This window comes from Crocodylus porosus, unplaced genomic scaffold, assembly GCF_001723895.1.
Source record: "Crocodylus porosus isolate Cpor-Errol unplaced genomic scaffold, CroPor_comp1, whole genome shotgun sequence".
Classification (NCBI taxonomy): domain Eukaryota; kingdom Metazoa; phylum Chordata; order Crocodylia; family Crocodylidae; genus Crocodylus; species Crocodylus porosus.
The window spans coordinates 10090689-10102768 of NW_017728914.1; the positions used below are offsets into that span (position 1 = coordinate 10090689).

General features: G+C 40.1%; 1 protein-coding gene across 5 annotated transcripts in view; it reads left to right on the forward strand.

Moving 5' to 3' along the window:
• The window catches only part of SLIT3 (slit guidance ligand 3), a 938430-nt gene that overhangs the window by 584316 nt on the left and 342034 nt on the right, over positions 1-12080 (forward strand). For all 5 annotated transcript variants that reach the window (XM_019534858.1, XM_019534861.1, XM_019534859.1 and 2 more), the window contains one exon: positions 2950-3113. In XM_019534858.1, the coding sequence (XP_019390403.1) occupies positions 2950-3113 (164 nt within the window). The remainder of the gene's footprint in view (positions 1-2949; positions 3114-12080) is intronic.

The window sequence follows — 12080 nt, forward strand, 5'->3', positions numbered from 1 at the left end:
AATAAACATATGAATTGATAATATTTCTTGATGTCTTTCAGCTCAAAGCTGGAATTGTTCAGTTTTTCCCAATCACCACCATCATGTCTCACAAAAATGATTTCTAAATAATAAAATAGCTTGACATAGCCTTGAGATTATTAAATGTTCTTGAACATCTTTCATTCCTATTTCTGGATAATCTAGCTTTAATATTAAACGTCTGTTTCACTGAAGTAAGTGGTAATGCCCCTTTTTAACCACAGAAGTAATACATCTCTGCACAATCAAGTTAAAAATAATTGGCTTATTGTTCTGTGGGTAAAATGTTAATATGAAGATATTAATTGGGAGAAGCACAATATTTTCTCTTGTATCATGTTCCTGATTTATTTTTCTTGGTAATTTCTTCCTTTTATATTGTACATAATCTCAACAATACTGTTGAAAAAAAAATTATTAAAGAAAACATGTTTTCCTCTAGGAATGATGGCTTGAAGTAGGGAGGATGAATTATAGTACTTTAATTCGTCAATTATCGATTCAAATACAGTCCATATGTATAACCCACCCACATTGTTGCTGTCACTGTGCACTATCCTGTAAAGTGAATTTGGTCTCAGTGTCGTTCTGGCTGGCAGAAATATCATTGCATTGAGCCATTTTTGTTAGCACGTTGAATACAGAGTCCAGGGACTGAATAAGCCTTGAAAATGACATGCCCTACACCCCTTAAATATGCTTTGCAGTTCCCTATAGATGGGGTTCCCTAGATAGACTTCCCTGTTGGGCAGTTGGGGGAGCTTATACTCTAGATGACTGTGTATTATTTAGCCTGTGGATAAGTAGCCCTTTTTCTCTTCCCTTTTGTTTCCTGTCAAGGTGTTCAGTCCAGCTCCCTGTAAGAATGAGACTCATGTTTTGCTTTTAAGGAAAGAGTCCATCCCATTAGGGTGGATGGGTGAGGGAAATTAAGAACCTGTCTAACTAATGTGACCTTTAAGGAAAAGTAAAATGTACTAATGTAATTGTAGTATTTAACAAATTCTTTTTAAAAATCAGCTCTTGTATGTTGATCTGTTTTACCTAACTCTCTCTTCTGTTGTTAAGTTTTATTGATCTTTTAGCCTTGATTGGAACCGACAGGAATTAGTTTGCATTGATCTGCTTTCCTTTGCTTTCAACAGCTTTATTTATGCTAGGCATGGTCCCTGTATTCATTTCCTTAATAGTGAGTCCCCTGCTGTCTCTGCATCTGTGAGTGACTGCTGAAGTAGAGCATTACATTTTTTTTAGTTAAAGGGATACTAAACATACACCAAATGACTTCAGTCTTCTTGATGCACACAAGGGACTGATGTGCCATACTTCCCAGCCACAATGGAAGGAAGACTTTTAAAAACATTTTTACTATATTTGTTAATTTATTTATCAAAGTTATATTCCTACAGGCTACTTGGTTAAGCTTGACAGCTTTGTTTACAATGGGTTCCCCTCCAGAGGCATTTCCATTCAATCCACAGTTTTATACGCTGCAGAATTTCAGTGCAAATGATACAAACTGTGCTAAAGTCAGGGTTCAACCAGAGTAAGAGAGTGGATTGAAGAGGGATTCAGTTCCCACTGTTAAAATACTTAAGTCAAGAAACTAACTATACAAATGTAGTCATAAAGCAAACTGGGAGAGTGGAAGAACAAGATGCTTCCTTCTTTTTTCAACAGATTTTTGTTTTATGAGCCCTTTCTGTAATATTGCCCTTTCTATAACAATAACAGTAGACACATGAAAAATAATAAAAATAAAAATATTTTCCCAAATATTTGGTGGACAATTGCATCAAAGTTTTGCAACCTATAAGAAGACTCCTTCCTCTTTCTTTTTAAAATCTTAGATGAAAAAATATGTTTTACTTTGTACTCTGAAGGTCAGAATATATAAGCACTACTGAGCAGAGCAAGGGAGTGAATTTGAGACATGCGGTTCCTTTACTGAAAATATGTCACTGGCAACCCCCAGACATACAAATCTAGGGACTGTCAGCTCAGGCGCCACCACTGATCTAAACTGCTGCCATGTAATATGAAGATCTCTCAGACTGATAGTTCATTTGTTTTAGAGGCAGACAAAGCTAAGTTCTGTGTGCACCAATTGTATTTTAAATGTAATGTGTGGTATATGAGTTAATAGTGCTTTGTCTAATCTGATCTTTGCAGGGTTTCAGTATGTTTTATTTATTTGGTCACATTACTACAAATGAATGACTCATTAAAAGGAATGACATAATTAGTTTTGACCTAAAGTTTGTAGTAGTTTTAAAAATGATCAGATTTGTCCCTAGCTGCATCTTACCTTGAAGAGGTGTGGGTTTTTTGTATTTTAAGATTGATAATGTTTCCAGGAGTCTTTAGCGCAAATGTATAAATGTATATCTTTTCCAATTGATTGCCTGGCTGCTTGTCTTGAAATGAAAAATCCCTTCCAAAACCATAGTAATTACATGAAATTATAGCATGTTAAAAGATACTGGTTTCGGGGTGGGGGGAAGGCACAGAAGCATATTTAGTTGCTTTTGGGCAAATTAATATATACAAGAAACCCAGTGCAGAACCGAACACAATATCAGCTATACCATTGATAAATACATCTATGCGGCAAGTTTTCAGCCTAGTTTTGTAGCTTCCTCTGGTGACTGCATAAGCCTCCATTCTTTTGGATGTACCCTTAACACTACCTCTTATAAAGTTCACACAGTCCATTTCAATGTAATATCAAAAGCTAAATGATCAAATGGAAGCACCTTCAATTCGCTGTCTCTCTTACCCCTAATCCTGGAGTAGTCTCAATTGCTACAACTCCCCTGTACTTATTTAACTTTCTCCTGAAGGAAAACCAGACTAGTACTAGTTTGCTCTGTTTTACCACTAGAACACGACATGCAGCTGTGATGTGACTCTTTCTCTCTGTTGCAGGCGGCTTCACACAAATTTCCTGCATTGTGATTGCCACCTGGCGTGGCTGTCTGACTGGCTGCGTCAGAGGCGCACTATTGGGCAGTTCACGTTCTGTGTAACACCTGGGAACATGCGGGGTCAGCTTGTGGTGAATGTTCAGAAGAAGGACTTTGTCTGCTCTGGTAATGATACTAATTATTCATTTATCTATCTTCTGCCATTTTCATAATGAAATTCATACACAAACAGTGAATGGAGTATTATTATGTTAGTCCTATTTAAATGTCATTCAGTGGCAGAGCTGGTTTGGTTTACATCACTGCTAAATTGTTTGGTAATATGTTAAATTATTCTGATTTGTTCCATCTTACATGAGCTATTGGGCTCTGTTAATGACTTGATTCTCAAAATCTTTTCAAACTGTTCTATTAGAAATTATTTAAATGTGGAGGAACAATTAAGAAGTAGGAATTTGGCATTTCTCAAGGGAACATCTCTCCAGTTTCTACAGTTGACTAGAATACAAAGGGGATGAATTAAGAAGGTCTAATCTGTGTTGACTGATGAAGGTGCAGTCTACGAGTCAGGAAGTATATGTTTTGTCTCAAACTCCAAAACAGATTTTTTGCATGCCTCCCAAGCCGTGATACTTAACTTCATCATCTAAATTTCCTTGTTGGTAACATGAGGTTGATAATACTTATCAAACTCCCAAGTGAATTGTTTGTGCATGTGTGGGTGAGTATATGCACATGCACATGCATATGCACACAACCCTATATAAATATATATTAAGTAATTTAATAATACAGAATTCTATAGATATCATTATTTATTCAAAGGAAAATTATTCAGAAGTTGATTTTTGTGTCCATATGAATTTGCACCTTTGGCTGAGTGTGATTCTTTGGCATATGAGATTATCTCAGTTTAAGTGATAATTACTCTAATAAAATATAAAACCTGCTGTAAATGTTAACACAATTCTATGTGGTAAGGAGGTATCATTTTCCCTCAGTATACAGGTGAAGAAACTGAAGTTATAAGGAGGGTGAGTGCCTAAAGTCTCAAGAAAAGCTGTTAATGCTAGGAATAGAACACTGATTCTTGATTCAGTGCTCAGACTGCTACATGCCCTGCATTACAAAAACCTTCATTATATTATCCACAGTTGCTGGCAGCATTGGCAGACAGGCTAGCCAAGGACTGAATGAGCTTACAAAACAAGTTTCCCCTCCTCCATTAGAAGTGAACCTTGAAGAGTGAAGGATGTTAGTGTGAGAGCATGCAGGAGCTTGAAATGGCATTGGTTACAATGAATTGGTTCTCTTGGCTTCAGTCCTCCAAACTGTCCATTTAGCCCCTTACAAGTAGTAGTAGTATATGGGAAGGAAGGAGGTGTTTTTATGATTGCATGAGTATTTCTGATGACATTAGGGGTTGGGAAAACTCCCCTGATTCAAAAAGTGATATGTGCACAAAGGTTTACAGGAGGAAAAAGCCACCAATGAAATTGATGTCATAGTGTTTATAACTGTCTGCAGGTGGTGAGTCCTTTTTTGTGTGTTGCTTGCCAGTCAGCATAATCTTGTGGAGGTGAACCACATTTTTTTAAAACATAAAAGCAACTGTGCCTATCTAAGTACAGGACTGAAGAAGGAGTCCTCCTGGGGACTTAAAGACTGAAGCAAACAGCAGGAAAATGATTTTATTAGCAGTCTTTTTCTGCTTTCGATACTTGATGCCTGACTGTATGCCCTTACATAGTTACAGTACAAGTACCTCTGATTATAGGGCTTTCTAAACAAAACCAAGGAAAAGTGAGAACTATGTAATGGAGAAGGCCCCAAAATTCATGGCATGTTACAGATGCACAGAAGAAACTGTGACCTGATTTTCACAGGCCTTGAGCACCTGATGTTTCTGTGAACTCTGGGATGTAATAAATTACAATCTAAAGGAGAAAAGGGTTAGAAAAGTAACAGGCCGTCATAGACGGGGGGGCGGAGAGGGATGAATAAAGGTGTGTGGGTAAGAAACCATTAGCAGTTAACAAGGCAAATAACCAGGGTCACTCCTTTCCTGCAAAGAAAGAAGTTTTGAATGAGTGAAGAATTCAACCACTGGTGCTTCAGAAGAAAAACAATACTGTGCAGTGACACATAGAGATGTTTACATGAGGAGAGCTTAGTTAAAGCTGGGGTGTGTGGCATGCTACGGGCCAAGACCTGCCAAGTAGACGGCAGAGAGGGAGAGAGAGAGAGTGTGTGTGTGTTGTGGGGGGAGGGATTGGTCACAGGTGCATGGTGTGGTGAGGGGGAAATCTAGGTGGTATGTGGCTGGAGAGACCCGTGACTCACCCTGGAGCAGTCCTTAGGCCTGTGGTCCCCACTGGTGCAAACTTCTGGGTTCAGCCCCTGCCCGGAAACTCAGAAGTTGAACTGAACAGCCCTGAGCTATGCAGTTCTAAAACTGGAGGAGTTAATTCCAAGGGAAAACTGAGCGGTGACCTCCATTTAATTTTCATTTGTTTCACAAAAAAATCTGTGAACGTAATTTTCTGAAAACTCACCAAAGTAAGAGCGCTAAAGGGCATCTAAAATTCCAGCTCCACTGTGGAACAGGCCAGCTTCCCTTCCCTGAATTTACAAGCTAATTTAATTAGTATTTGCCTATGAGGTTACCAGATCTTTACATTGAGCTATTTCTGCTCAGGACAGCGCTGCACAGGGCTTATCCCTCTGAGAATACATTTTACATAATTTAAGGTGATGAACCACCGTTACAAGCCACAAGCTGGTGCTAAAAGGCTTTTGTGTATCACAGCGACAAGCTTAGTGATGAGATAAAATACACTGAACCATTGTGTTGAGGGTATATGTTCAGGGTTTGTTTTATGGCAGTAGGCAGTTCTTCAGAGAAGAAGAAAAATCTTTATGTTTCTTGCCCTTTTTTGTCCACTACATTAGCGATTTCATCACAGGATTCCCAAGCTGGGTGCTCGTAGTGGCAAGAGTAAAAATTGATGCAGACTAAAAACAAGTTAAGAAAATAATTTAAAAAATAAATGTTAATTTGGAGTAGAGCAAATTACTTTAGACTGATTCTGAGCACTTTTGCATGGCCCACTTCCCATTGCAGAACACATTTTAAAATTTGCAAGCTTGTTTTACCAATAAATATGGAATCTGCCATATTTATAAGAAATGAAGATATACTTGGAGAAACTACATTATTGACATGCGAAATGCTGCCGGATGTTTGCAGCATTGCTACTGCTTGAACCCCAGTAGTTTGACTTTCTCTCTGATGACTTTTCTATAGCACCATGTTGCCTCTCCCACCTGGCAAACATTAATACCATTAAAAGATTGGCAGGTGGGTTATAGGGACTAAGATACAAATGCACAAAGGTATGTACACACTCAACTCTCATTGATATCAGTGAAAGCTAGTGCCTAAATACTTTTGCAGAACGGGGCCTAAGGTTTCAAATCAGAGTGCACAGTTTTTGCATTTTAATTGAATGGTTTGAAAATAGTGGTATAGCTCCAGAAAGACTTGGTTTGGTCACACCCATGAAAGATTGGTTACAGCATAAGAGAAAATGTGGAAGATTCATTTGTGCTTAGCAGCATGGAGGCAGGCTTGCAAATACAGCTCAAGAAATATCTAAGTGGCTTTGTGGTACTGAGAAAGGTAATTAACATGATGTGAGCACGGCTCACACTCCAGTGGCAAAAATATTTTGGCTTTCTTTCCCTCTAACGCTTCATTGTGAGAAATCAATGGAGAAATGTTGGGCGATTTATTAGCTGTCTCTTAATCTACCACGCACTTCTCTCTGGCTATTAAGACAACCTGTCTACTCATCATGGGAGGGTCTTCTCCTCTGGAGCACTTATGTTGGAATAGCCTTCCTGGAGCTCTGCCTTAATGCCATCTGTTCTCAAATTAATCTGGAAATGCATCCTTTCCCCCATGCAGCTGCTTTATTTAACTCCACAAAATGTTTTGTGATTCAGTTAGCACTTAAGGCACTACATTAAAGAAGGGAGTATTGTATTTTCAACCACAGGGTGATTACACAAATTGATGAGTTACAAATAGTATGACAAATTTCTCCTATCTCCTTCTACCACAACCCTCCAACTCACTGCCACATTATGGAGGTAAAGACATAAAACACCATGCAAAGACTTTCTGTCAGCCAAAACATCAGCTTTGTTTAGATGCAAGGGAACTGGTTGTTTTGTTTTTTTAATAATCTTTGAGGCAGTCACAGAGGAGGTGTGTGTGGGGGGAGAGGGGACAGAGGGGTGGGGTGGCTTTAGCTTAGTTTATAGCACCTGGTTGAGCCTAACAGTTCATGTTTAGGCCCCAAACAATGTTTAGGTGGTACACAGCTGAATTATTTCTTTCTATCCCTTTACAGTAGCTATTCTGTTTCCTTCCCCTAGGCCCTCTGAATTAATTCTTTATGTGAATTTGATTTGTGGATCTTTGATTTGTCTTCTACCTGCTCTTTGCTCATTCAAGGTGAATTTAATCTACATACTGATCAGTTACATTAAGTCACAAAGCTTTTAGTCACCAGCTTTAATGCATTTGTCAGCCGTTGCAATCTGACATACAATGGTTTTATGAAATAACACAGGGAAAGGGGTATTGCCCTGCTCTTGTCAGTGTTCTGTGAGTGATGCACTAAATGACCACAGCTCAAGTGATTTTATTTTCATACTTTAATGGATCATTCAAAATTTCTTATTGGGTGTATCTACACAAGACATTTGCTGCACAGTTGATTAATTAACTGCCGTAAATGTCTCAGCATCTACATGTGTACCTTTATTAGGGCACAGAAAACTAATAAACTTTGCAGCAGGTTAGTACTTGTAAATACTGAGTAGTAATTGTAATGCAAGTACTACCCTACTCTGGAGTTTTTTCATGCAGCAGCGCACATGTAGACGCTGACCCATCTGGCTGGAGTATGAGAGTGCTTCAGTGCAGGGACTGCCTGCCGGTTAGTCCCCCTCAGTGAAGCAGTTTTGTGCCTCAGCCAGCCCCTCTGCAGCACATTGATCCTGGTCAGAACAGCTTTGCTGCAACCCAGCTGAATGTGTGGTGGTCTGGGTACATGTGTAAACCAAATGCCTGGAAGCTTAATGGCACATGTAGACAAGTCCATTGTTTTTAAAGTGCCCGTGTGAAGAAAATATAAGGAAAAAGGTCCAAAGAAACAGTGTTGCATATAACAATTAAATAACTAAGAATAAAACAGCTTCGATATAAGAGAATTGAACTGAATATTGTAGATTAATATAATGAGCTGACTAGTATGTTTTTGCACCACTGTCTTCAGTTGAATAGAATCAGAACTGCTCAGGTGTGTGACCTTGTTCATGATTTGCTTATTGGTAATTGAGATAGGTAATGAAGGAGTTCTCTCATTAACTTCAGTGAATGTCAGAATAAAAGGAATTTTTCTATCCCAGGAGCTGGTACCAAGTTCTAAATAAAGGTGTTCTGAAGTACAGCAATGACCTTGGACTCCTAGGTTATTGATGCAGTTTTGTTATGACACTCGCCATGCATAGACATTCAGTTTCTCCTAGGAAAGTCTCTGCTCTCTCAGTAGAAAACACTAGTATACATGTGTTCAGGATCTTTCTCTCAAAGCAAAAATGACTGCTCCAGAAGAAAAATAACCCGGGAACAACCAGAGTTAAATCACTCTCAGAAGAGTTTCTCCTGGGAGAGCAAAAGTATATATAAACTACACTTCTGAGAAAAGCCACAGCACAGTCCTTCAACATCTCATGGTGCTTTGCTCCCCTCCGCCCTGCTGTCTGAAGACAAAATGTCATTCAGGGTGGAACAGAACATGTTCCCCTCATAATACTGTGTTATGCTATAGGGAAATGCAGGCTGACCCTGAGCAGCTGGGTCAGCTCATCAGGACTGCCCTGTGCCATCTCTCTCCAGGCAGACTGAGAGAGCAGCACAGCAGGCTGGTATGTAGCAACCCCTGGCTTTGCAGCCTCAGCACTGCAAACTCTCTGCTCTTCAAGGGCTCAGCATTCAAATGTTTATTCAGGCATCTCTGGGTAACTTTTTCTACCAGGAGAACAAACCCAGGAGAATTCTCCCAGATCACTTGAATGCGTGTTTGCAGCCACTATTTGTTACCAGTCTCTTGAAATCTATTTTTAGTGGGGGACCATTAAAATCATAAATATAGGGTGAATTCCTTTCTCACAGAACCAGACATACATTTTCAGGGGAGGAATAGAAAGAGTTGCTAATATAAGTAATACCAAATCTTCATCAGTTTCTAAGATCTCTTTGAAATTAATTCAGAGTTGATTTATGACTTCCATCTTCCAACGGAACAATAGGAAATTTAATAACATGTAAATTTAAATATTTAATTTTGAACTGCCTCTTCCAGGACAGATTTTCCTTAATGAATAATGAAATGGGAGTTTGAAGGGAGGGAACTTGAATTCATAAATTGTTTCCCCCTCCCCCCCTTCCATTAAGATGGTAAATGTTTTTTCTGGTTTCTGATCCTTAGCCCCGTCCTCAGGGAAGACTTGATTTCTGCTTGCATACTGCTAAGAGTGCAAATAAGGAATAACCCAGTCTCAAACTTCTATGGGCAGAGAATCAAGCTCAAAGAGTTAAACTTTCAATCTGTTCTAGCTAAAGCAGTGGACACTGATTATAAGGGAATATTGAATTGATACAAATCTAATTTGAGAAGCTAAACTTCCTGGTTTGGATGCTAAAACTGCAACTGGAGTTTAAAGAGAGACATACATTATGATCCTGTTGCCTGACTTGCACCAAGAGTCCCAGTAGCACGGGAATTAAGATGTTTTTCTTCTTTTTAGATGAGGTCAAACAGTGTTAAGAACATGGCTATTAATTTCTGATCAGGACTGCTAAAGTCCCTAGAGTAACTTGATCGGTTTTTTTCCTTGTTCCTTTGTGATGTATTGTGGATGAGAAAAACAATGAATAACTACTACAAATGATTTCTCAAAAACAATCCTCAGGCCAGATAACATGCAGAGAACAGTTAGGAGATACCAAGAGGGTTTTCATTTAAATCCCTCTGCGCCACTTCATAGCTGTATAATCACAAGCAGGTCCACTCATTACAACATGGCAACATGTTGCTGTGGGGTACTGACAGCTGATAAGGAAGAGGGGTACAAACCTATAAAGGAAAGGAACATACCAACACAGGAAAATAAAGGCGGCGTGATAATGGGAAGGACTATTGCCTGGAGATTTCACTTTATCTTGCAGGCCTTGCCACTACTAAGCAGCAACAATCCTTTTGAGGGAGCAATGAGGGGAAGGAGAGAGTGTAAGCCCCTTGTCAGTTTAGCTGCATCCAATAGATGCCCCCTACAAATTACACGGTTGTTAATGGCTGGAGAATACAGGGGAAAGTTGGGGAGGACAGGATCTTTTTTTAAAACATAAGGTCCTCTGACATCCTCTGTGTAGAACTTTTTCAACTCTTTCATCAGTGAGTTTAACATTGGCTCCAACTTTTACCCCTTTCCATGCGTTATCCATATCGTAAATTGGAATAAAGTGTTTCTATCACTGCCAGATTGGATTACTCCTTTTGAGAGCAACAATGTTCCACTTCCTGAGAGCCATTTTAAACCTGATCCAGTGCAAAGTTGAAGGATTTAATAGTGTATTTGGCTTTTGTTTTGAATTGGCTTTTTTTGAAAATTAAGATCTAAATCTTGTCTTGACCATCTTCAGTGCCATTTTGATATGATTTTGTTGCCAGTATCTATATAACTTGGCTCTAATTTAAAGACGTCTTTCAGTGCTACTTATTCTTCACCTTAAGAATAAGCCTTGTAAAGATCTCACAAGATATTATTAGTGTACTTGACCCAGGAGATCATTCATAGAAACTTTTCATCTTAGGAACTATGGAGAGACTTCTCTGGCAGAATGACAGGAAAACCTACTGGAGGGTGGGTAAAACACTAAATCATGTTTTGTGCTTGAACTGTTACTAATATTTTATGAGTGCTCATTTTGCTTTTTTGCTTTCAAGTATGTGCTAATAAAATAGCTAGATTTGACTGCAGACAGACTTGGAAGTATAAAAATTATTTGGCACAAACATTGTTGGTTTGATCCTTGACCAGATTTTGGAACTTCTAATATATGGAAATAATACCAAGTGCAAAATTTGTATAAGATGCAGGGCTGTGCTTTGACACCCAGCTCAATAAGCTGTTGCTGGAGTGGCAGAAGGTTCTGGCCTCTTGTTCCTTCCTTCATGCAAAGCCCTAAAGCAGGAAAAAGGGTATTATTAGAAAGAAAAATAGAACAGCAACAGAAAACACCATTTCTGTGGTGCTTCTTCGTCACTACCAGGGATCTGGGTTTTGTGTTTGCTGCAGAAAAACACGGAGGAGTGTGATTGGAGGCAGGGGACACCAAATGCCTGTGTGCACGCAACCACGCGTGGCCAGCATACAGCCAGGCAAGTGGGTGGGAGCAGCCCTGGTAGGTGAATACAGGTAAATCTGGGAGATGGGGAGGGGATTGGCAGGCCAGGGCTAGGGGACTGTCCATGGGGTGGGCAGGCAGGTGTGCACACGTGCGTGTATGTATGTGTATGTGTGTGCCTGGCAGGGATGTACAGGGGGGATGTGTACATGGAGAGGGTAAGGTAGGGGGCGGGTGCCTGCTCGTACCTCCTGGCATTGGGGAAGGTGTCCAGGCACTGGGGCTGTGGCGGGGCAGGGGGGTCTGAGGCTGCTGGCAAGCCCATCCCTGTGCTGTTGCCAGTGGGACCACCCAAAGGTGCCTGCCCCTCCAGCCGAGGAAGGGGGTTGGGCCTTCGGGAGCAGCATGGGGCTGTGTGGCTAGGCCAGAGACACTGGGGACAGTGCCTGTGCTCTTAGTTTCATAGTTAGTAGGGTTGGAAGGGACCCAAGCAGATCATCAAGTCTGACCCCCTGCCATGGCAGGAAAGAGTACTGGGGTCAAACGACCCCAGCAAGGTGATTGTCTAGCCTTGTCTTAAAGACCCCCAGGGTAGGAGCCAGCACCACTTCACTTGGAAGTTGGTTCCAGATCCTAGCTGCCCTGACAGT